This window comes from Pyxicephalus adspersus, chromosome 1, assembly GCF_032062135.1.
Source record: "Pyxicephalus adspersus chromosome 1, UCB_Pads_2.0, whole genome shotgun sequence".
NCBI classification, from domain to species: domain Eukaryota; kingdom Metazoa; phylum Chordata; class Amphibia; order Anura; family Pyxicephalidae; genus Pyxicephalus; species Pyxicephalus adspersus.
This window is the reverse complement of record NC_092858.1, coordinates 61,558,718-61,586,320: the sequence shown is the minus strand read 5'-3', so window position 1 is coordinate 61,586,320 and position 27,603 is coordinate 61,558,718. Positions and strand designations below refer to the sequence as shown.

At 35.8% G+C, this 27,603-nt stretch overlaps 1 protein-coding gene across 1 annotated transcript in view; it reads left to right on the top strand.

The window, feature by feature from the left end:
• The window catches only part of PCCA (propionyl-CoA carboxylase subunit alpha), a 173,840-nt gene that overhangs the window by 86,244 nt on the left and 59,993 nt on the right, over window positions 1–27,603 (top strand). The window contains exons 17-18 of the mRNA XM_072411643.1: window positions 12,011–12,121; window positions 14,658–14,760. Coding sequence (XP_072267744.1) covers window positions 12,011–12,121; window positions 14,658–14,760 — 214 coding nt within the window. The remainder of the gene's footprint in view (window positions 1–12,010; window positions 12,122–14,657; window positions 14,761–27,603) is intronic.

The following is a 27,603-nucleotide window of genomic DNA, read 5'->3' as shown; positions in this document are numbered from 1 at the left end:
GGGGGGGGGGGGGGGGGGGTAAGGCAGGGCTCCGCGATTCACTTGCATTGCCTTTGCGATCAACCCGTAGATTGCAATAAACGTTTTGGGCACCCCTGATGTAGACATTGCCAAGCCAACCTGCTAAAGTTCAAACCGAGCTTCAGATTGGGGAAGAAAAGTGCTTTAGGTAGCTTTCAACATTGCATGATTGTTGGTGCCAGGTGGGCTGGTATTTACATGAGAATTGGCAGATTGAGCTGATAGGTCAACAGTAACTCAAATAGCCACTTATTATCCACAAGGTAAGCAGAGCAGCACCCCTGAATGCAAAAATGTCAAATCTTGAAGCAGAAATTCTACAGCAAGTGGAGACCACACCAGGTGCAACTGTTGTCCACTAAAAACAGACATTTGAGGCTACAAATTGGACAGAGAACGATTGGAAAAATGTTGCTTGGTCTGATCAGTGTCTATTTATCCTGCAGAGTCAGAATTTATTCTTAACCGCATAAAACCAAGAATACATCTTTGTACTAATGGTTCAGGCTACTAGTGGTGGTGTAATGGTGGGGTGAATTTGAATACAATTTAAATATGTAACTTAATACATAGTGTAGCCATAATGCTGAGAACAATTACAAAAAACAATGTAGATATTTTGTAGGACACAAAGGATATTTGTTGGTACAATGCATTGTTGGGACAGGGTTTTTATTTGTTTGTTTTTTTTTTTTTTTTTACAAATATGCTTTAGAACAATTCATCTGGTGGTATGGAACTCTAGAGTAACAATTATTTAAGTAAATAAATAAATAAATGGTTGTATGGCTTGTAGCAGTAGAGGGGTATTGTATCATTTATTTTTTATTACAATGAAGCCAAGTGTCATTATGTTTTATCATTTTATGCTGGGTCACCTGTTTTCAAGTAATTGATCATACTACTTTGGTATCTATTTTGGTAAATATTCATCAATGTTCAGGACACAAACTAATAAATAGGTCACTAACCACCCACCTCCTGAAAAATATATCCAACTTATCTACATTGTTATCCTGATTCATCAGAGCCCCTACCTGTGACCCCAGCTTAGCATCACAAGGTCTTCATTTTACCATCTTAGTGATGAGTAGTGTAGCACAAGCACAGTAGGGACCTTGAACATTCAAATATACTAGTTGGACTGTATATTTTCTAGAACATACAGTTTGTGGAGTGGGGAGACCCTGTGGCCAAGATAAAAATATTGCAGATAAAAGTATAGAAAACAAAAATTTTATTGGTTAACTGCAGTGTCTTTCTATTTTATTCACGTTCAGTTTTTCCTCTGGATGGATATGGATATATATATATATATATATATATATATATATATATATATATATATATATATATATATATATATATATATTTTTTTTTAACAAATTCAACCACTTAAAGGTCAGTTTTTATGGCACAGCCCCCTTCTTGCACTTAATGGCCCTTTCCTCTTCTGGAATGTCCAACTACTCTCTGAGCTGGTTAAGTTCCTCTTCTCCTCTCCAACCCCCCCCACTTTCACACACACGTGTACCTTTTTATGTGAATGCAGAAAAAAGTAATACTATATGGTGTCACTTTATTGAAAGCTCTACGTTTGTGGCCTCTGATTACACAAGATGCCAGCATCCAGCAGCAGTCTTGGGCTATGTACACACGTCAGATAATTCTCATCCGATAATCGCCTCAAGAATCTGGTGAGTGTACAGCACTCGTAGTTCGTCGTTAATGGATGGATACAAGTGAAGGAGAGAGAGCACAGCGGGGTGCTGCTCCATCGTTCTACCGTCTCCATAGAGCAGAAGGGCACTGTATGTAGAACGCTCGTTCATGAATCGTGCAGTCTTTTGTCATTGAAAAGGACTGTGAAAGATCCTTTCCAACACCAATAATAGTACGTGTATATGTAACCTTAGTGCTTTTCTATGTACTAACAAGAGAACATTTACCAATAAACATAGCTTACTTTAAAACATATATATTAAATTTGTATGGTAAAGTACTGTTTATAATGTAATATAATACTTATAATACTTATTTATAATTTAAAAAATTTATTGTTTTCTGCTTGGCAATTACATTTTTAATTTTAATCCTACTTTTCATTTTAATCTGTCTAGAAAGTGTGAAACTGAAAATTGTTTTTAGCATTTCAATAGTGTTTGTTTTGGGAGAGTATTTCCTATTGCCAGTCTGTTTTTTTTTTTTTTTTTAACAGGCTCTATTGTACTTTTATATTCGTATATTCATGGCTTGATTTTCACTTATTTTTCATATTGTTCCTATTACATTATGGCATGGTTTTCAGTAAATTGAACTTTGTTTCCTTATGTTACTTATAAAATACAAAAACAGTGCACACTACTGATGAGAATCCACTTCATCTTGCCTTTGTGTTTTTACAAAGAAAGATGTATTCAAAATACAAGAGTAAATCTTTCCAACAGGTTTGGTGGCAGTCGACGTGCAGGGTTTAAAATGTATACCAAATTGTAAAACATGGGTTACTAAGGAATAAATCAGCCTGCAGCTGATGTGTGTGTTTGATGTAACTTTTTAACTGTGAGACTGGTAGGCTTACTGTTAGATGTATGCAAGCCTAAACCAATCTATAGTCAGAACATGCAGTATCTCTGATTACTTTAGCAGTGGTTATCTCCTGTTCTTAGAATACCTGTTGTGCAGCATCCTGTGCAGTTTTAGCTATCTCACCACACATTTACTCTATCACCAATATATTTTAATCCACAATTTATCATGTCCCATAATTGCAAACTTCTACCCAAGTCTGATATCTGGGCATGTATAACATTTGCTGTTTTCTTATTTACAGCTAGTTATCCTGTACAATCTTTATCACTTTTTCAGTAATCGACACTTAAAATAATATTTTTAACTACATTTTTCTTGTTTTTTTTTTTAACTAAATTTAAATCTAATTTTTCTGTTGCACTATATTTGTATTTGTTTCAGTTACTTTGTTTGTTATGTCATTAAACAAATCCCTGTATTTCCCTGTAAGCTTCAGGTTCATTTTGGTTTACCAAGTATTTAGGCTGGGCTTTGGGACTGGCACATTGGAACTGTTGGGTTTCTCTGCTAACCTTCTTAGATATAAACAAAAGATGTAAATGACATTGCTGTAAAAATCTGTTTAGCCTTGGTCACATGACAAATGTCAAAACAATGTTTGCATATTTGAGGTTGCACCGAGCTGTTAATTGTCCATTGATCATTGTAATGTTCAGATCTATATCCATGTTACATCTAGATGAATTCTGGAGAAGCAGTATGTTTAAAGTAAATTAAAGTCTTATCTTAAAGTCTTATTGAAGTGCACAAATAAAATACATTATACATATTCAGGAATTTTCTCCACAGCTGTGTTCAAAGAGCATTAAAAAAAATCAGAACATTAAAACACTTAACAGTACAACGTTTAGGTTTTTAGCATACAACAAAATGTGTCTAACACTTTTACAAGATCCCAATTGCATATGGCCACTAGTAAATGATCAGAATCCTAAAAAGCCCTAACCTAATCTGGGGGAAAAAATGAACAGAAGCTATAAATCTGAAACCAAAGGCACATCAATGGTCCTGAAGGGGGATAAAAGGGGAGGCCTGTAACTAGCTGTAATTTTTAGGAGCAATAATGGAAATGCACTGATGAGAAGTCCAACATGGGGACAAGGGCAAAGGTAGTAAAAAGCATAGAGATACAGTTCCTTTATGCAAGACACAGCATCTATCCCAAGTCTGCCATTAGGCTCTTGTAAATAGGGTTCATGTTGAAGTGCAGTTAGCAAGCTTAGTTGAATAAATAGTGGGACATTTGATCCCTAGCTATATGAATCTGTCCTTTCATTTCAGGTATTTGACCTATTTTCAAAAGCCAATAGACCCTCACTGAACGTCTTCACATAGACATGTGACATTAAAGGGTGGTTTAGCAAAGTTTATGCTGGAGAAATCCCTACCTTGGATGGCAAAATATCCTAGATCTCACTCCAAAAAAAAAATAAAAATAAAAAAAAAGATTAGGCTACACCACCACATGTGGATATACATGGCCACATCTTTGCCACATCACCAACTTTTTTCACTGTACTTTGTACCACTGTGACCTGGGCTTGAAAATATTTTCTTGGATATGGACTTTCAGGGAGCCCTTTGCTGTTTAAATACTATTTTATCATTCATATCTAATTATTTTCTGTAGAGTAAAGCTGCGTACACACGGCAAATTTTTCTCGCCCGATAATCGGTATCGGCCAATTATCGGGCGAAAATCTGCCGTGTGTACAGTCGGTCGTCGTCCATCGTCCGACGACCGTCCTGGCGGATCCATGGACGATGGACGATGGACGACGACCGATCCTAATGAAAGGGAAGGGGAGAGCGCGCAGCAGGGTGCCGCTCCGTGGCTCTCCCCCTCCCCTCTCCATAGAGCATGAACGGTGCTGTATGTACAGCATCGTTCATGCATCGTGCAGTCTTTTCTCGTTGGAAAGGATCGTGAAAGATCCTTTCCAACGAGAAAAATTGCAGGTGTGTACGCAGCTTAAGTTAATTACCTTTAGACAAAATCAGATGTCGAAATGGACCAAGCGATAAACAGAATTTTATGAAAGGAGTGAGCTGACGGCTTAAGTTGAGAAAATAAGCAGGTGTAGTAAGAAAGTTTTGTATTTGAAGATAAGCCCACCAGGGTTTTCAGCCAAAAGATATTGCTTATCACTAAGCTGTCCTTTATCAAAGAAAGCCCTCAGATGATGTTCAGTTCTCCATTTGCATAAAAGTTCTCTATGCATGCTGGGTGGAGGGCAGAATTATTTCAAAGGGGGTGAAGGGGACCTTGGCAAAAAGAAATACGTTGTCCACTTGCATATTTAAAATCCTTCAATGATGTGACATGGAATGGGTGTTCCATTATACTGTGCTGAAGATGACTTTATTCAAGCTAGGGCACATTCCATAATATGGGAGCAGAGGCATATTCTGAGCTCACTCAGTCCTTCGATTGCATGTGGGCATTCCTGTCCACAATTTGGAAGAGATGGCAAGCCCAATAATATTTGCATACATACGGGAGATAGATTGGGTTGGTGTGCGTAAGGCAAAGCATAAGATAGAGACCTTTTTTTTGCCACTCTTCCAAAATTTCACCTATTTTTTCCACCATTCATACCTTACTACTTTGTTAAACTTCACTACTTTCTGAACCATGGGCTCCAGAACAAGTCTACAGACCAAGAAGCTAGAAAGAAGTTAGAATTTCTTATTTGCCTGGTTGTACTAGGTCAGTAAACCGTTTTCACAGCTTCTGTAACTGATTACCGGAATAGGGCAGAAAAAACATGTTAAGCAGACACTTGATTTTGCACTATTGCATTAAAAATGGCTGTATTTGGCAGTATTTTAAAACAGTTTATCATGATTATTTAACATATTTCTTGAGATGTTAAAAATAGTACAGATACTATAAGTAATCAAACTTTTTAAGTATCGTAAAACTGATGCCTACTATATTGTATTAGGGAAAAATCCTACACTTCCCACTCTGTAGTCTCAATGAGAAGTCAAAGGATACCTTTCTAATGTCTGTGAGATACTCTTTTAGACCGTTATCACAACATTTAGTTTCTCCATTGATTTACTTTAATTTTGCATCAGTCAAAAGTTTTGGATTTATCTTTTCTGTAATTTCTGATAATGTTGATGTTTACTCTAAGAGCAAGTAAATCTCCCTAGCAGGGATACAAAGAGTATTAAAACCCTAGCAAAACATGGTAAAGCACATTAAAACTGAATTATGTAAGAGGCTTACCCTTTTAGTGGGTCCCGTTTCTCATTGCAAGAAATACAGCAGGGAAAATAGGTACTAGACACGTCAACATTTTTCTCAGTAAATATATTTTTAACAGGGCTATTGACATGAAATTTACACCAGATGTCTGTAACAACCCTAGTATTTCACACATGCATATGCAGACCTAAATCAAAACAAATATGTCCATTAAATATAATAAAGTTGAATGGCACAGGGAATAAGTACTGAATACATAAAAAAAAAAAGGAACAAAAAAGCATAGATAGCCAAGAAATCTGTTGAAATCTGTCAGTATTTAGAAAGCAATCCTGTCCCCTATCAGTGCAAATTAATATCAGTAAGTCTTGATTGCTGGCTTATAAAAAGATTTCTCAATACAAAGGTATCATACAAGAAGCATCTTCATTTTTGTAAAACATACTGATGGCATTGGTTTACAGATGTATTTCTAAGCTTCTGAATGACCATTGGGGCCATATTGAATTGATTGTTGGGGCCATATTCCAGAAGTGGAAAGAACATAATTTCTTCCTAAATTGGCCATGACTAGGTGCTCCTCCCACGATTTCTGACTGAGGATCTAAAAGATTAATCAGAAGAGAGTTGCCCTGGAATTAGCAGGTACAGTTGTTTCAAAGAATACACTAAGTAATGCACTCAACGGTTAGGGCCTCTATACATGCTAACCATGCAAGACCCCACTGTAGTAAGAAAAAGCATACTGAAGATCAAAGGTTTGCTGTTAACATTTGGACAAGTCATTGAAACATATGAGGCAGAACATAGTCCTAAACTTTTTGCATGTCATTGCACACCCCATGATTGGAGGAGAAATGGCACTGCACATTACCCAAAATAAATTAAAAAAAATTCCAAGTCAGAGGCCACACTGCATTTCTTAAGTAAAATTCATTGACCTAAAGGACATAAGCTCTGTCTCTGGAATATGGCCCCAACAATCAATTATCTACTGATAATAATTTGCACTGATAGGGGACAGGATTGCTTTCTAAATACTGACAGATTTCAACAGATTTCTTGGCTATCTATGCTTTTTTGTTCCTCTTCTTCTTTTTTTTTTTTTTTTATGTATTCGGTACTTATTTCCTGTGCCATTCAACTTTATTATAATAAATGGACATATTTGTTTTGATTTAGGTCTGCATATGTATGTGTGAAATACTTGGGTTGTTACAGACATCTGGTGTAAATTTCATGTCAATAGCCCTGTTAAAAATATATTTACTGAGAAAAATGTTGATGTGTCCAGTACCTATTTTCCCTGCTGTATCTCTTGCAATGAGAAACGGGACCCACTATATTCCAAGTCAGAGGCCACACTGCACTTCTTAAGTAAAATCCCTCGACCTAAAGGACTTAAGCTCTGTCTCTGGCCTCTGTTTGATCCTGTGAGGGTGTGTTCCTAATGTCTGGCTGATGTTTTGGAAGCAGCAGGTTGTCGGCTCAAGCTGTTCTGGATTCCCACTTTCTGTAGAGTAGCAACGATTTACACACAGATGGTGGACCTTATGAACTTTAAAAAAGGTCATGATACATATGAGATGCAATACATTGCATTATAAGTATTCCAATGGTAAACTTACTTGTGATCAGTAAATATTTGTGTGACATTTCTCCTTTCTTACTTAAGGAAGAATTATTAATTTGTAGTGAAGGTATTATATTTTTTTTCTGTATCCATATTGTAAATGGTTTTGCATATCTGATGCCCAATCACAGTACTATTATAATAACCTATGTAATATTAAACTAATTGCAAATTCCTGTTTACTGTTGAAAATGTATCTCCATGCCAGTTTACCTTTTTTTTGTTTTTTCTGTTAGTAGTAAATGCATTGCATAACCTGAGAATCTCTGTGGTTGGCCTTGATAAGTTTCTCACACCACATTTCAGTTTATGTAGTATAATGAGATATTTTAATGTCTGGTTTGCAGGAGACCCACTACAGTATTCTGCTAGCAGGAATAAATGTAGTAGGAAGGGATGCACTCCAGCTCTCTCATATGTTCCCCCTTAAGTATTCTGCGCAGCAGCTAGAACAAGTTTCCAGTGCAAAATTTGTTCGGTCAACAGATTTCATACTAGAACAAAAAAAAATAATTTTCCTACCAATGTTCATATTCGCATTCAACACATTAGAGCTGATTTACTAAAGAATCTTCACTCATAAGTGATATTTGTGTTTATTTGGCTACTTAAAGACGAACTAAACTTAAAAGTCCCCCAAAACAAACAAAATTCACATACCTTTATTCCTGCAGGGCTGTCGATCAGTCCGGAGGTTTCTTCCATCAGGTCCCGGGATCTGTCTTCGTGTTGGCGTTCAGGGCACCGCCATCTTCACCTCTTCTTCCTGGTTCTTCAACCTACGTCTCCTGACCCAGGCGCGAGATAGGGTGACATAGGTTTGAAAAATAATTGCAGATCTCTCTGCACATGCGTGAGATCAGCAATTTTTCCCCCTTTTTATGAAAAGGCTCCTTTTGCCTATGCCCGAGCCAAGGAGCACCCAAGAGCCTCCCGTGATGCGTGACGTAGGTATCCCCGGGAGCCTTTGTGCCTAGGAGATCGAGAATTAGGGGGCGGTGCTGCACCCTTTAAAAAACAAAAACACACACACAGAATTTTTACTTTACATAAAAGGGTTGTCCATGAGTTTCGGTATGCTTTAATTATGTGCAGGGAAAATAAGTAATCAGGAATTTTTACAGTTGAAAAATTAAAGTTAAAAGTCACTAAATTAGGAGATCTAATGAGTTGGCTTCAATTTATTCTCTTAATAGCACCACCCTAAAGTCCCCGCCCCCCCCCCCCCCCCCCCCCCCCCCCCCCACCCCCAGTTTGCAATGTGTTCCAGCAGCTCTCTTTCTGGTGTTCACACTTTGCTTTATGCCAACTCTTCTCTTATTGTCCCCTTTATAGCCCTGTCCTGTTTGCACCTCTTTTTACACGCTGTCCACTCCTTGTGCTATGTTCAGCCATTTGTGAAAGTAGAAACTGGTATGGGAAAAGAAGTTAAAATAGGCAATGAAAGATCTAGATATATACTGGCAATAAGGCAATAGTCTTTACAATTCCATCCATTGTTTATGCTCTGATATCACCCTGTTACAGCTCTAACAGGGTTAAGCTAGGTACACACTCACCATAATTTTTGTTAGAAAATGAAGGACTAACGAATATGCACGATTATATTAAACGATCCTATTGTGCACAGTTCTGTACATGCTGTAACGATACGATCGTTCAAATATAATCCACCAATAGTGTACACACGCTAGATACGATTGTTTGAAGGAAGGAAGGAAGGATGCAGGAAGTGACATGTAAAGGAGATCGTGTACTGTACACACAATAGGTACTGAACAATCGTCGCTCAATCAGATCCTCTGGGACGGTCGTTCATTTCCAGCAACAATCCTTGTTCCTCGGCGTCGTTGGACAGTCGTCATGCTCTGTTTTTACCAACGATTATCGGACGATCAGTCGTTAGTCGTTTGTTTCCAATGATAATTATTGCAAGTGTGTATGTAGCTATGGTGTGTGCTACATCCCCACCTTTTAGATTGTAAGCTCTTCTGGGCAGGGTCCTCTCCTCCTCCTTTGTAATCTGTCATTTGAAACCCCTATTTCATATACATGACTGTGTAACATGTTGGCATTATATAAATACTGTTTATTATTAGGAACAATAACATTTTTGCTGTACTGCATTTCATGACCAGAGTGCATATGCACAATAATGCTTTTTTTTTGTTGCTATCTGGACTGCAGGTATCATCCAAGAGTGATATCCAGCTTGACCAAATAGCATGTATCTAGCAAAAATATTGCCTACAGTTTGAGCAGTATTGCATACCACTAACTTATATACACTAATATAAACCTAATCTAAATATAAAACCATTTTTTTAACAGATTACAGAAAACCTGCTTTTACTTCAGTATAAACCTTGGGCACAAAATGTGGTCATCGTTGTCAGGAGTTACCAGTTGATGATGTTAAAATATTATAAGTAAATACATCTATGCAATGTTAAAAATATTTGTTTTAAAGTATGTAATGGTTAAAGCTTGGTAATTCCTAATTAAAATGTATGTATAGTTTGACAGGGTGTCCCATGGCTTAGTTGGGCAGGTCCTAGATAGAATATCAACTTTTTCTAATTTTGTTTCTGAACATTACCACAATTAATTTTAAATGAAACAACTCGGATGCAGTTGAACTGCAGACTTTCAGCTTTAATTCAATGGGCTGAACAAAAAGATTGCATAAAAATGTGAGGAACTAAAGCCTTTTTTTTTTTTACACAATCACTTCATTTCAGGGGCTCAAAAGTAATTGGACAATTGACTCAAAGGCTATTTCATGGGCTGGTGTGGGCAATTCCTTCGTTATATATGTCATTATAAATTAAGCAGATAAAAGGCCTGGAGTTGATTTGAAGGGAGGGGAGTGCTTGTATGTGGAAGATTTTGCTGTGAACAGACAACATGCGGTCAAAGGAGCTCTCCATGTAGGGGGAAAGTGAGGAAAAATCCAGAAGTTGTATTGTCTCCTAAACAGGAACATCTGTCAATAGTAAATCTTACTTGGTGACTTCTACTTAACATGACTTTTTCCTCACTTTAAAGAGATTTTTTTTAGTTATCTGTTTTGTCTATAGGAGAGAAAGACAAGTCTACAGTACTCACTAAGGCCAAAATAAACCCAATTGGGTGTTTATCTGGTCTCTACTTGATCCAAAATGAATATAAAAAAAGTTTAGCTATAAATATACTTTAAGGTCCAGGCACACATTTGTGTGCTGTAGCACTACATGGTAAACACATAGCAAGTATTTCTTACTGTGTTGCCATTTTTTCTACATGGAATCCAAATTTACCTTGCAAGTGGACTGGTAATGCATCATACTGGAACACACAGTACTCTATATACTATGCATTGCGTTGCAAAGGTATACAAGTGAATGAACTGCCTCGCTTCACCACAACACTATATAGTACCAAACCCAAATGCCTATGACTTGCCTATTTTGTTTTATTATTTATCATTGCTTATTATAACATGCAGAAGATATATCTCATGGATAAGAATAGTACAGTTGTTACATCATTGTATGTAATAAAGCAGACTATATACTGGCAACATTCTTTTAAGGACTAGAAGGTATGAGCACTGTAACATCAACGATTTATTTATAGAAACGTTCTTCCAGTGTATAATGAGATATACCCAAGTACCTAAAACATGCTGGGGCACTGAACACTTTTAACTTGTAAAACTTAAATGAAGATATGTTGACAAATATTTCACCCTTAAAAAAGAGCCTTAAGCTGAGTTCAGAGTAGTTGTTTTTGCAAGTGCTTTTACTGTACAAAAGGCTTGCAAGAATTGGTTAACATTGGACCGAATAGGTTAGTTTCTATTTTTTATTTGACAGTCAGTAGCCCTGTTGTACATTTTTATACATGCTACATACAGTGCTCAGGAGCGGTTTGCTGCGCTTACTGCCTCCATAGAATTGAATTGGTGCCGTGTGCAAGCCCTTCAAAAATGTTTGCAAGATATTTTTGCAAGCCGTTTTTTTTTTTTGAAAATGCAAAATGTGAAGAAAAATTACACTACTCTGCTAGCCTTTTGCAGCTGTTTGCAAAAGCCTGAAAAAGCCTAGCAGTGACAGCTGGTTACTGCTCCTGAGCACCTAGTGATTGACAGTAGGAACCAGGGGGAGGTAAACACTGCAGTGAAATATCACTAGTCTTACCATAGCTCAATTGTAGAGGTGACCTGTACTATTAAGCCTTTTTTCAGGGTAATTGGTGTCAGGGCCAAATGATAGGTATGTGTTTGCATGTGAAAAACAAATTGTTAATCACTGGATCAGGTTTTTTGGTCATTGCACATTTTATCTGTTTTTATCTTGTTCTGCCTACTGTTAGCCAGAACCTTTACCTTATCTTAAAATAAAGTACATGTTCACATTAAACTGTCCAATATTGTCAGCTCATTGCCTCAATGCAAGTTTACTCTTAAGTATATTTACTGTTTGGCTTAGCAATATAATTATTGTTAAAAATATGGCTCTAGTATTTGTTTTATGCAAGTTTATTTCTTGTGTTTTGTTTTTCAGGTGTAACTCACAATATTCCTTTACTCAGGGAAGTGATCACTAATCCACGTTTTATCAAAGGAGATATCACAACAAAATTTTTACCAGAAGTCTATCCAGATGGATTTAAAGGTTTGTTTTGCTCTAAAGCAATACAGAAGTTTAAAATTTTGTATATCAGAACATAATAATAAAAAAAAAAAAAAATATCCGGTCATTAGCAGGTCTTAAAATTAGGTAAATACAACGTCAGATGAACAACCCCACAAAACATATTCATTATTTCAGCATTATTAATATTTTACAAAAACTAGGTCAAAATGCAAAAGCAGTGCTTGAAAATTAAGTACACCCATACCACAATAATTTTCAATACATTTTTAATAACTTTAAAAGTAGGTAGTAAAAAAAAAAAAAAGCACACAAAAAAACATACATTCATGAAATGATGAATCAACACTTTCAGGCTCAAAAAATAGTATTACAAAATTTATGTACCAATTGTCTATATTACAGATAAAAAATAAAATAAGAAAAAAAAACATGGGAAATATTATAACCCAAATTAGGAAATGCAGATACAACTGGAAATGTGCAATACTCTCAAGGGCAAAATAAAGAGCAAACTAAGTTGCTGTTAGGTAAGGAACCATACAGGGGATTCTAAGTCCTGCAGCCTTATTTAAAAATAAATTAGCTAAAGTAAGAAAAGAAGAGGAAAGTAGGCAAACGGAGAACACAGAAAACATAAAAAGAGCTAAACAATGAAAGAGGACAAAAAGGGAAAGGGAGGAGAGAGGAAGTGAACTAATTTGCCCCAGTATTTTGGGGGTATGTGAACCACAAGGAGAGAAGTAGGCAGTCTAAGTCAGGCAGCATATAATGATTTTGACCAAGGTGACGCCATATCCGGCATGTGCAGGAGAGGCATTTACCTTCACAAAGAGGAGAAAGAGCCGATTTAATGCATGTGCGACCCTTAGTATAATCACTGAAGCATTTGAGTTTATCCAATTTCTTTGTATCTAAATGTAGAAATAGTTTGATTGGGCTGGAGGTACAAAAAATAAATCCAGATAAAAGAATATAACTTCATTGAAAGTGATTTCTGACTGGTGATTTTAACTTGGTACCAGCTGGGTGGTGAACCTATCATTGAATTTAACCAATCCAGAAGTGGGGCAGACAGGGAAATCTAGCCCCACATGAACAAATATTTTTATGATGGAAACCTCTCTCCGGGCCCCTAGATGAGGACAGTTAGTGCTCGGAAGTGGTAAACACTGCAGTTTTTAACTGCTGGTCTGAACATGGCCTAAATTACTAAGGTCCAATTAAAGGGCATTCCTTTCATCAATTAAAGCTATATTGGATCTAGATATTTAGGAATTATTTGTTTTGCTGTATTTTGTTGACTGGTTTTCAGCTTAAAAATTTTTGTCCCCCTTGATAGGGGAAGAGAAATTTAGGGTAAATTTTCCTAGTATTCGATTTAAGTATAAAGGTAGGAACTAGATGTCATTAAATCTTACATTCCTTTCTTGACCTTTTGCTGAAGCTTAGGCTTGCCCTGTGCCTGTTCTCACTTTGTGTACTGTAAAAAGATGGTAATCTATTAAGCAGAAACAGCAGTTGTATTTTATTTTGTGTTGTAAATATTTTGCTTTAAGCATTTAGAAGTAAGGTGGTGTACATTTATATTGTTTGCAAAACCTGATTGGTATTCATGTACAGGCTAAATGCAGTTTATTTTTATATTCATATTTCTGTTTTTTTTTTTTTTTTATAAACAAAAATTTTAGGATTAGCATTTAGACATTTTACATTACTCAGCTATAGCAAATTGTTGTGACTAAAATACTTAACATTTTTTTATCAGATATACAAAAGTATACCCTCCCAGGTCTGAGCAGTGACTCATCTCCCAGTCCATCAATGATCACTCCCTAGCTATCTAAATCCTCATGCTCCAGCAATACCCACTTAATCTGTACATGTGGTCAGTCGAAGCAGATTTGGGACCATAGTATTATTTGTAGGACCCCTGGCATTGCTTTTTAAAGTATAATTGATACCTAAACTCATCTCTCCAGCTTGTGAAAAACATAGTTACATAGGTTGAAGAAAAAACACAAGCCCATCGATTTCAACCATAGGGAAATATAAAACATGGTTTAATTTACATCAGAGAAAACAAATTAATTCGTGATTCCTTAAGGCAAAGGATATCAGTATTTTTTTCTGAATCTTCAGGTACAAGTCTGAATGTAAATCTTTTAGATGATTTGAAGATGTTTCATCTTGTTTTTGTGTGTGTTTTTAACGAAAATAATTCTCTATTACCTTACAATGACCAGAACTATTTTTTTTCAATAGAACACCAAATATGTCATTCAGTGTTTCATATTTTGTTTCAGATTGTACACTAGACCTTTTTTTGTGGAAATCTAGAATTAGCACAGCAGCCCCCCATGATGTTTACAGATCCGCCACCAATGTTCACTGGTGTTTACTGTTGGGTGGATGCAGCTACTTTTTTCTGCATGAGTACATGTTTCATATGAAGACTTTCAAAGTACATTGTGTGAACTACTGTGGGTGCATTTTCACCTCTGTCTTCTATGTGACCTTTGCTTGTGATTTTTATTTGTATTTTACTTTATTATAGGACACAGCTTGACATCTCAAGAGAAAAATGAACTTATTGCCACAACAGCATCACTTTATGTAGCTGCACAAATCAGGTCACATCACTTCCTAAATAATACAAGGTATGTTTTAACATTTGGAGGAGTGTGTGACAGTCTCTTTAAATCTGTATCCACAAATCAGATTTTCACTTTTAAGGTTTGACTAATATTAACACAACTGTTAAGGTGTGTGGTTTCTGTGTGTGAATCTAGGTTAAGAACACTTTTAGGTGCTACTATAGTGTGATTCCTAGCACTATAGTGTTCTAGTATAGTGTGATTTCTACTATAGTGTGTCTATAGGGAATGGTGTACCATTCAGCTTTCCTCTCCTAGGGACAGATATCATTTCGGAGCAGAGTTCCCGACAGTAATTGAACCAGTCACAGTATTTGTGGACCTACCAGTAAGCTTTGGCACTTCTTTCATTGGCATTCGGATGCTCCAGAGGTAAACTAGCTCTAAAATTTCACAGAGCTTCAAACTACAGTGGAGTCTTCCGTTCAAATCAGTGTAATAAGGTTAAATAAAGAAGTTTCTGGAGTAGTAGGCTATAAATAGAATGTGAGGTAGGAACAAAAAATGATGGTAGGAATCACACTAAAGTAGCACCGCTTTTTTAGATGCCTCCAATGTTCTCATACATTTATGTAGCTGGGTATCTTAACATTTTATCAGTTTGCTATTTCTCTGATTTAGTTTCAACTTTTTTATGTGAAGTATATGAATTCGCTTTAGCCTAGAAAATAGTTTTCTGACTTCTCTGTCTTTATACTGTCTCCCTCAAGAGGTGGTTGTAACCTGTACATATACCTGGTAATTACAATGAGATATTTTGTTCATTACATTGTGGTACTGTTATAAAAAATCAAAGCGTCCAGCAAAATATGATGCATTATGGCCAAAAAGAACTGTGTCTGATGAGTAACCAACTGCATTGTGTTTCTTAAATAAATGTTTAGATTTTTATAAAATAGTTTTTGACGTAGTTCCAAGGGATCTTATGTTCCATATTACATCAGCTGATGCTGGACTGAATTGTGAGTCTGAAATGTGAATACCAAACCAAAGGGAGATGAGTGTTAACTTTTACCCCCTGGGGTTTAACTGCATTGTATGTACCTTAAATAACCTGTTTTGTGTTTTTATTTATGCTCGAATGCAGGATCATCAGTTCACATTAACACATGCTTTCAATGGGGTTTATCAACCTTTGCATGATATTATAGATAACATTTGAGTTTTTTAATATAATCAAGCAGAGGAGGTAATACCAGTGGTCCCCTATGCATGTTATAGATGTACTACTTCTTCAGGGGATCTCAGTGTATGGGAGATGTACATGCCCCCAACGGAGTATATATTTAGCATGCTAGATCCCATACCCATGCCATGCGGCAATAATCTTTTGAGAAATGAGGACCTATTGCTCTGGTTCATCTCAGAAGTACTAGTCCAAATGTGTTGTCCTGTGACCCTCTGCGTCATCTCTTTTGTGTTGGAAACTGATTAACTACAACTGCAATTATGACATGATGATGTCTCTAAATGAAGTTTTCTGGACAGTAGGTATTTTTTTTTTTTAAAGGACACTGTATCTCGGGGAATAATTTGGCCTCTTACTCTGGGCTCGTACTACAATGCAATCCAGAAAACAGAAAGCTCTGAACCCTACCTTTCCTCTGACCGTGATTTCAGTAAAAAAAAAAAAAATCCTTTCCTTCTAAGTTTACATTTTTTTAATTAATTGGGTTATCCTGAAAATCTTTACATTTTTTCTTTTAAATTTTAAGTTCTATAAATCTGTACGCTTATCTTGACACAACAACAAGAGATGTTTGTTTCTTAGTTGTTGACTTTTTCTTAACTGTTTCATATGAAAACAAATTATGCAAATGGGAAAGGAGTCTTAAGTTGTAAAAAAATCAAATGCGTGCTTCACTTTTCTGTTTTGTTCTCATGGTTTGCTTTTAATGAAGCAGAAAGAAATGTGTGCCACTGTTATTTACTCTACTGAAAGCGGTTTCCATGATACAAAGTAGAAATAGTATGGAAACAAAAATTCTTTAGCAAAACTGATTTCATGCTTGCTTGAGTCTCAGGTTCCTTTTTCATTATAGACTTGGACCTGTTTTTGATGCAGGCTTAGTGGGTGTAATTCTAGGACTTTACAGGTGTGGCTACATCATGCTATCTCATGGGTCCACTAATGTGATATTTATTTTCCCCAATCCAATTAACCACTGAACTTCCTATGCACAGCTTGCATTGGCTGTAATCTTTATTTTTCTAATCTTTTCGTGGGATTTCGCTTTTTATCTTTTATTAGACCTGGCAACAATGTACCAACATTACTTGAAAAGTAACAGTCACTCTCCAAATTTTTTATTGTTATGTGTGAAATGTAGCCTAGTTTGTGTATATACGGTTTTGCTTTCCAAAGAAACGGACACTTTAGAACCAGTAAAAACATTTTAGATGACTTTTAAAAACTAAAGAAATAATGAAGAAGTGATACACATACTTAGCACATATGCCTTGTTTTTAAAGCCTATCCACAGGTATACACACAAAACTCCAATTTTACTTACAACCTCTTTTTTACATAAATCTTCTGTAAACAAACTTTAGTGACATAAGTCTGCCATTTGTGTCCTTTGCCATTTCCTTTTGCAGGTTTGGGGATAATTCAGCCTTGCATTATGTGCCCATGTTGGTTGTTCATCAAGGCATGCAGTATTTTAACACCCAAGATGACTTCTTTTGAACATCTTTAAAGTGCCAAAAGACAGGGCTGTCATCACTCAGGCAGTAATGTGGACAACTTGAGAGAAACCCTCCTCCTCTTAAGGAACTGGTGCATTACATGCAAGTAGAATGAGTTGCGTAAGAGCTAAGCAGCCAAAGCTGTCGAAGGTGTAGGATTTATTCCATCAGAGGATATAATACATATAACATATATAGACATATAACATATATAACACATATAACATATATAAAATAATATATATAGGATAATATATTAATATTAAATATTAATATTAAAATGACATGTTTCATTTGTTTCTAGAAGCTAAACAATGGATTGTTTGTAATGTGTTTATGGAAACATCATAAAGCAATGATGGGAATCTGGTCAAAGCAATGAAAACTGCAGTTCAACATTTCTAAATATGAAATAATGTACTACGGGAAAAATAATACTTTCATAGAGTACACAGTTGAGGGAAATGTTGGTTTGAACTTCAGAAGGAAAAAAAATTTGGGGTGCCTATTTTACTTAATTTGATAAGTAGCAAACAGTGCAGTCTGGCAGTAAAGAAAGCATATAAAATGTTGGGGGTAAATCACTATATGGATCATCAGTAGGAAAAAGGAAACTTCTTATTATATTATATAGAGCTTTAGTTGCATCCCGTCTGGAAATTTTGCTTACGAAAGAATTGATAAAAATGGATTAGGCTTTACGGCCATAAACATATTAGAAGAGATGGAAACTTGTGTCACATTTTAGAAAAGAAAGGAAATGGGGTAATGTGTAAACATTTTTAATACATAAATATTTTAAAGTTTTGGAGGCCAATACTTATAGTAAAAATGAGAGATTATTATTTATATTTCTGAACCAAAATAGAAGGGACTTTAATGACAATAGTATGTCTCTATATACGAATAGGTTTACATAGTACTTAAATATTAAATCTTTCACAGAACAAATAACTTTAATTTTTTTTTAATATATTCATTAAAATCACAGTGTTACAAAGAGACATGCAACCACTTATGTATCTAATATCCTCAACGCGTTTCGTGGATCTGGTCCACTTCTTCAGGAAGAATTTTCCACAAGTAAACATTTTTTTTTACATAATGGGAAATTACAAATATATGCAATTACAAAAAAAAAAAAAAAAATATTCAAATCAAATATATACAAGAATTACTTGTCCTGAAACATCCAGAAACATGAGATGTAGCTTCTTTCACATATTGAGGCGGGGAGACATATGGAGATGCAAATAGAGAGGCACAGGGGGGCAGATATCACCATACATCAGAGACACCCGTCTCAAATCCACTACTATAATATATATAATATATATATAACATCTATACTAATATAAATTTGTGTGCTTTATGCATGTGTCAAACTCAAATACATAGCGGTCCAAAATTAAAAACTTGGACAAAGTCGCGGGCCAAACTTGAAACTGAAAAAGCACCGCTACTATAATTCCCTGCATCAAGAAAGCAGTCCAATGCTGGGCCACGCATAGGCAGAGAGGCCGCTGGTGTACAGACGCTAGTGATGCCAGGAATTGTCGTAGTAGCGCAATTTTAATGCAGCGTCGGGCCAGCTGCAATTCATTTTTAGGATTCCATTAGGGGGCAAAATATAAGGACGTTGGAGACCAGAATTTGACACCCCTGAGTTAGGTGGACAGAATTATTTTGTCACTGAAATTATAGTTCATCATATGGTTTATTCATTTGTATACATTTCTCATAAACAACTGCACATGCATATGAACATGTATCAAAAGCTTTCAAACAAAGATAAGTATTTTGGCTTTTTAATTTCTGCAGATAAACTATTGACCTATTCACCCCAATAAATTTACTGGTCAGCAGTATATCACCACATTGCAACTGAAGGTTTCCTCCATGTATTGCTCACAGAGTGAGATTTATAATGTAGCATGTTCAGCAGAAGCTGTTTAATGGCAGCAGCCTGCTGAACACTCTGCAACTGTCGTGTTCTCAGTAGAATTTTTTTCTTTTTTGTAATTTTCCTTTACCTCATTATCACCCTAACAATATTATCCTGTACATTCTCTTAGCTGTATTAAATGTTTGCTAACTGTGCACTAGTTTTGCATATTAAAGAGGAGAAGGGTATTTCTTTGTTTTTAGCAGAATATTTTACATTTATGTATATGTCATTGAGTTTCCAGCATCCTCTGTTCTTTGAACCAGCAACAGGAGCTGGATGGGATCTAGAATAGAATAGGCTCATTATTGCTAGAGTTTTTTCTCCTGTTCCCTGCAATGATTCCAAATGCTCTTGCACACTTCATCAGTATTATTGTAATTCTTTGGCTGCAGGATATTTGGCAGCTGTTGCACCCCACTGGCAAATCCTATTCATACTTCTTTTCCATTCATGATTGCCATTGGAGAATTGATTTCTCTCTCTCTTACTCTAACCTTTCCTCATCCATTTTGGATTGTTCAACTTGAAACATTTTAATTTCATATCATACATCTATTCAAGTCACAATCTTTTTTTCTTCTTCTTTCTTTTAACTTATCACCAGGGTAACAGCATAGTGTGATTTTTCATGGCAATCAAAGTTTTTTCCACATGCTTATTACGGATGTCCATCTTTATACTTTGTTTTGCTTATTGGTGTTGTAGTATTTCATGGGTCTGTCAGGGGAGATGAAAGTCAATTCTGTGTGTGTGTTTCAGCTATTTTCCTAAAATAGTAAAAAAAAAAAATTTTGCTTGGCTTTGGGCCAACATTAGACATTTAGCAGTGAATGTCGCTTGTTTCTAGTATACATTGTACCAATATTTCTGATAAAATGTAAAACATTATTATTTTGCAACAAATATTTAAAGCAGGACTGCAACAGTATCCTGTACATGTTGAAGTAGTTTCATTTTCTGTTTTTATAAGGAACAAATCAACATATTCCAGGAATAGTTTTAACCAAGTATCTGGATTGTTTTCCCTATTCTTTTAACATCTTTATAATTACAGGAAATTCTGCTTGACAAAGACACAGACAGCAATAAAAACATAAGTTGTTTTAACCCTTTCACATTCTATCCAATAAAAAGCACAGTAGCCCCTTCTTTAAACATGAACCATAATAATAGCCCCTTCTTGTAAATGTAGGTATCTACATACTTTCATAACAAATCCCAAAGATAAGGCATAGTAAGCAGTGCCATGCAAAACATTCATGCCCCTGGGCCTACTGTCCATCCCAAACTGCTGGTCTATAGCAGAGATACTGCCTAAAGCTATAGATAATTTTCAAACTTCATACAGATAATTCAGCTTGTTAGTCATCATTATGATCATGCGTGTACATAACAACAACTCCTTTTCTGACGCAAATGATTAGGTATAATCCAACAAAGGATTTGCTATCAGTTTGTAAATTCATGGTAGTTTTTAAGGTCAGTTTTTTTTTTTCTCTTTTTGTAAATGTCAATGGATGGGGGCCAACATTTGTAAAGTGTGCTTCCACTGCTACTGTGTCAGTCATGTGATACATTATGCATAGTCAACTGGCATGGACATGAAAGATCCTCAACTTTTTAAAATAAATAATAATAAAAAAAATAGACCTTGTACTACATTAATGACTGTAGTAGGGACATTAGATTGGGACCACCTTTGAGGGACAGTTAGTGTCATGACTATGGACTTTTTACAGCGCTGCATAATATGATGGCGCTATATAAATACTGTGTAATAATCATAACCTCTGCGCTCTCATTCTTTCCAGTCTGAGAGAGGTGTGACTGGAGACTGTAGAGGTGTGAGCCTACTGTAGTTTAAACTGATATCTGCCGGACTGTGTAGTGCAGACAGCAACTGGAAGAATTTATTGTATGCAGGAGTGTACTGAGGCTGAGGTCTGTTGGCTCAAAGTTGCCCTGGGTTTTAGGCATTGGAAGTGGACAGAGCATTAAAAATTCATAGATGGTAAGAGCTTTGCAAACATGTTGATTTACCTACAATAGCAATTTCAGTTTGAAACCACATTGCTTTGCCACTATTTAATGGAAGTGAAAATATAAAACAATGGGCTATAAGATTGCAAAGTAAATATTATCACTTAACGATTGCTAGCTTAAAGAAACTGATTTTTCAGGACTGGTTTAAGTGGAGTGTATGTTTTATGATTAATACAGCGGACCCTGGAATACCATATTCAGCACTTTTTTTTGTTTTTTCACCAACTGATGCTGCCTTTTTAGGGCATTTGTGATTGTCCTACCATTACACTTTGCACTGTACTAGTAAACGTTTTGCTGTGGCACACTGCAGCTATACCCTCTATTTTGGTACAACATGTCAAATAATGCTATTCTGGTTCCTCACATCTCAGGCTCACTGACTTCCAAATGTTTCCAGTTATAATCAGTGCAAATGGGAGTAAAAAAATGACACAATATCATGCTGGTTAAATGGCTAAAAACTATTTGCTTATCAATACTCCCCATCCCCTCCCCCTCCCTACTTTGTCTAATGTTTTAAACATTAGTTTTCCCTAAATATGTTCCCCTTGCAACACAAGGTCAAGAAAATCACTGAAAACATAACATGATGTCTTATTTTAGTAATTGTTAGAAGGGAGGGAGAAATAATCCAAGTTGACTATTCTCTCTCTCTCTAATCTACAAATCTCTACAATAACTCATTAAGTATATAGTAGGTATATAGAGGAGTAATAACTATGAAATAGTGTGTGCTGAATTAGTGCTTTCCTGTTAACAATATGGGAAATGGAATGAACCATAACCACAATTTCTCTCCATATTCAAATTGTGCTGCATCATTTGAGTGTGCAGCTCAGGTGTTCTGCTAATTTCCTTATATTTGTGCCCATTATCTGCATACTTGTAGATGTGTGACCAAAACTACTAAAACAAAAATTCTGCTTTATATCCAGATAATTAGCATTCTTTAGAATGCGTTCAGAATTGGCTGCACACATAATATCTCTGTATAGGTCTCATTTAAGTACTTGTGTACTCATGTCTGTCTCTACATATAAGAGGGCTTTCCACTCTTAGTGTTTGAAAGTCTACTATGTCATGAAGGTTTCAGTGGAAGTAGGAACACTCCTGTTGGTTTATCAGTAAGACTATTAGACAAGTTGGAACAGTGCAGAAGTCTACCATGGAGAGATACAAAAAAGCATAATGCTGTGGTTGTCTTCTTTCTTTTTCTCATGAATAAATAGGTTTTAAATAAGGATGTGTCATTTTGTAAGCATTTTGTTATTTGATTGCTCTCCGCTGGTGGTGTTCAGCATCTAAGTGTTAGTGGAACGGACTCTCTGCCTCTTCACTCTGAAAGCATTTTTTACAAAAATTGCTTTTTTGGAACAAATCTACATTTGGTTGAATATTCCTTTGCACACCTTGGCAAGTATAACGTCCATTAGCTCTGGTAATTTCCAGAATAGTCTATGTATCTAGCATGTGCAATCTTAATCATCCCTTTTATATTAAACAATATTGCATTTTACTACTGCTACTGTACAACTGTTGTTAGCAGTGCTAGACTACAAAACATAATTGCTTGATTTCTCTTTGATTTTTTTTAATCTTCTGTCCTTGTCCTACATCATACTGTGGGTGCTTTCATGTGCACATTGCAGTGTTTTGCCTTTAGAGCACCGGAACTGTAAATTTGGTACATGCACTAGCTGTTTAGCTCCTTGTATATTCAACATAATATTCTGGTTAGACAATGAAAATCAATATGAGGTATGGTCTCTCCATTTGCATGAATACATTTATTTATTCCATTAGAATTTCAATATTAACATAACTGCTATGTAGATGAATTTTATTTAGGGCCTGTACCACTTGAGGAGGTCTCTGTTAAACTGATCTTTGTGAAAATTTTAAGAAAATAAATTTTGCAATAATACATGACATAATTGTCCTGTTTTGTACTGTTAGTCTGTCTTCATACTTGGTTCTTGATTGGCAATTGTCTAAAAGTCCAAAGAAGAGCTTGATTTGTTGCCTTATAACGACATAGATGGAAGTTCACATACACATTAATGTTAACCTCCAGAAAGATGGAGCCCTCTCCCTCCAAGTTACTCCGCCCTACCTTTTGAAATGTAACCCATAATTTAAATCTACCTACCTACCTACCTACCTTTCTATATTGCCTTTTTAAATTTTTATTCATGCAATGCACAAGGTTGGTTTTCTTTCTTTTGCTCTGTATTTTAGAAAGTGATCTACAGTGCCTATGTTTTTTCCTAGTGAAGTTGAGCCTCCACATTGGCTACCACATATGTCAATCACTAGGTCAACACAGGGTCCTGAAACATTACAATGTGACATCACAATGTTAGTCTTGCATGTTTCCCTGTGTGTTTGCCCATGGCTTCTTTAGTAGAAATAGTGTTTCAATAACTCACAAAAAATATCTTGTGACTTTGGGGATGTAGGCTTGCCAAATTCAAAAGGATCAGAGGTAGTGCAAGAGGTAGACACAGTGATGCACCCACTAATATGTAGATTTATCTCCACTCTTAAAATATATGTACCAAAATCAGAAACCCCAGATGGCTTCTTGGTGCATTGCTTTTTTTCCATAATTCACACGATCACTGGAACATTAACAACCTATGTTGTGGTTTAAAATTGTATTACTTTGTTTTTAATAGCAAAGTGTTTGTTATAAAAAAAGAATTATTTTGTATGTTTGGAAATGTAAAGGTTTCTGTACCATTAAAATAAACCTGTGTGACTTGCCTATCCACAATTCATCACAGGGCGCCATCATCTTTCTTCTTTTCTTCCTCCCAGAGATGATCTTCGGCCATCTTGATTGGCTTTACTGGGATGAGATAACTCCCATGCTGACTATTTCATCACTAGCCCATCCATGATACAGGCTGATCGTGTACCCGTTTCATGCGAAAACATGCACTAACTGCATCATTACCTTGATAAGGAACCTTTTTATTTCTAAACCACGTATTTGTCTTGACACAGTGACAAACCATCTCTCTATATAATAGATATAATATATAATAATATATATAATGTATGTAAATATTTGAAGATGGAAGGCTTAACTAGAGTGGCTACAGCAAATCATTCATTAGACAAGTACTACAAATCAGTAGCTTAAAACAGAATGTTTTGACAGAGCCACAAACCAAATGTAGGTCACTTTCTGACTAAAAGTCCTTAATGGGCTCCCCCAAAACAAATATCCAGCTCTTTTATCCTTTTATTGTTCTGCCAGCATTGTGCAGAACTTAAATGTTTTTTGTCCATATCAAATACAAACTCTGGAGCAAGTCGCTATGGTTACATTAAAAAAATTAGGTGACACATACAATTGTACATAATATTTAATTTTAAGTATATAATATTTACACTAATCAGTCAAAACTATGTGCATATTACTGTCATTAGCAAAACATCCTTTGAGCCATACTACCTCTACCTAATCATTAAATTATTCAGGTTTCCCCAGGCATTCATATAGATTAAAATAAAACATACTCCAGATGCTCATATGTCTGTTGTAGGTGGCTTTAGAGGTAGACAGGTGTCAGCACAGACACTTTGGGCTGCTCAATATGCAGCAAGCTGCAGTGCACTTTGTGTTCTGACACCTTTATTTCAGCATGAAGTTGTTCAGCTATTTGTGCTACAGTTGCTTTTCTGTGGGATCCAACCATGTGCATCCATGAGCCTTGGGGCATGCTTGAACCTGATGCTGGTTAACAGGTTGTCTTTACTTGGTCCATATTAGGTAGGTACTAACCGTTTTAGAGATGCTTTGACCAAGTTATTAGCCATCACAATTTAGTTCTTGTCATAGGCTCTCAAATCCTTAGCTTGCCCATGTTTTCTGATTTCAACATATCACTTTCAAGGACTGAATGTTCATTTGCTACTTACTGTTCACCCTCTACTTAACAAGTGCCATTGTAACAAGATGTTTTTCATTTCACCTATTAGTGGTTTTAGGACAGGACCACATTGCTGCCAGTCTTTAAGGCATAGCTGGAATACTTTAATAATATCCAGGAAATAATACATTTGAAATGTGAATTATCAAGAACGTCTGTCTGGGTAGGGGGTCACCTGAAGCTAAACAAGAGTGTGTAATACTACAATGCATTGACAGAATAACCTAAACAAGGGAAAACTGCTATTCTCCTATTCTGCAGGCTCAAGACAAGGTAGTAAAACTATCTTGTATGTTATTCATGTATAAGAAGTACGTTTCAAACTTAGAACCATTTTAAATGATTTATGATTAGATATACAGTTGTGAAAATGTAGATACATACAATTTATTAATGGACCCCCAGTTATGAGGGAAGTTTCTTATTTGGGAAAGTGGTATTCTGTACTATATGGTCTTCAACCTGCAATGGGCACTGTAATTTCAGCCACATGACTGTAATTTTCATTGAACTCAACTAAAATAATACTCACTAAAAACATTACACCCAATAGAAACATGGCAGTGGATCATTGAATTATCATTGGGTTTGATGACTTCTGTGCTTTATTTACATGGGTTTACATGGCTGGTCCAACCTTTAATGCAAATGCTGACCCCCTCATAGTTCTGAAGAGAGATTTAAAGAACACCAGGATGAACAAATTCACTTCTGTTGTATTACAGGACATATATGTTTAATTGCACCAGGGTTAATGAAATGTATACCCTTATAGAAAGCTTAACCAAAATACATCTCTACAAAATATGGAGAAACTTCTTGAAGAACAATTAATTATTTCACTGTGTGCCATTCACTGTACTATTGAGACCAATATATAAATTCCATTTAAAAGTCAGTTTAGGGGTGTTGGTTACTTGGAATGACAAAAACTTTGAGTTGCTATCTCTGAAATAATTTTAGATTTTTTTTTTCTTGGATTTGACATTTGAGTGATTATGAATGCCAAGCCTTGTTCTTTCTTTCTAATCAGTCATATTCTACACTGCAACTACTTTCATAGTACAAGTTGTTTGTACCTATAGGGCATTTTACTACATGCCTGTTTGAGTGTCTTTAACATTTAGGGTGGTGTTGGGAAGAAATAAAAGGGTAGATCTGAAGTTTCAATAAAATTGCTTATGCCCTATTTCAGGCGTTTTCAGTGGGCCATCTGTCTAAACATCGCTCCCCCCCACGATCCCCTGACCATTTCCTTGACTTATTCATGAACCATGGGAGGGCTGCTTTGTAGTCTCCATGTAGCTTGCATCAGTCTATCCCCACTGAATACATCTATGTGCTTGCATAACATATATTTCAGTGCTAGAAATTCTCTGAACTAGGTTCAGATGAATGGCCCTTACTCAAGGTTCCCCTTTTTTTTTTGTCTTTATTCTTACAAAGATTTCTGTGTGAAACTGACCTCACTTGCCACTGAACCCTCTACATTATTCTTGATCATTTTACATGCCACCTGCTGCTAGTGCTGTGATGATAAATTTCTTAATGATCGGTTCATTCTTGGCCATTGTTTTAAGGCAGTAGTTTGCTTTCATGACTGCATTTTTAATTGCACCACTTTTATAGAATTCATAATTTGTCTTTTTATTTTGGTAATGCATATGTAAATAAAATCCACCAAAGTAATGCAGAAATTGTATGTATTAAAACACGGTGATCATTTTCACCCTATGGGGTTTACATTTTTCACCACGGTATTAATGTTACAGGCTATTAAAATTATTCTGTAATTTTATTTCAGTCCTTTTACTTGTAATGTTTGCATACATTAGCCAGCTGGAACTACTGTATCAGTAAAAAACACCACAATAGCTGTGTACCATGTTTTTCTTAAGGCAGACAAAATACAGTAACTCCCAGCAGCCTGAAACAATTCCACCCTGATGTATTCCTTTAAACTTTCATGTTTCACTAAACTTATTCAAAGTAGGTTTAAAATCCTGTATGTTTTAAACATCAATTGCCTGCCTGCTGAATTAAGTGCAGTAATACTTTCAGGTATATATATTACCTTTAAAGAGACCGGGTGTTGTAAATGCCCTTATCAGCATTTTTTCATAGAATGCTGTCACCATGTTTGTTCTGGAATGATCCAATACTTCTCAGTTCACTGATATTGCATCTAACCTTGTGACTTCCTACAGGGTAACTTTACAACTA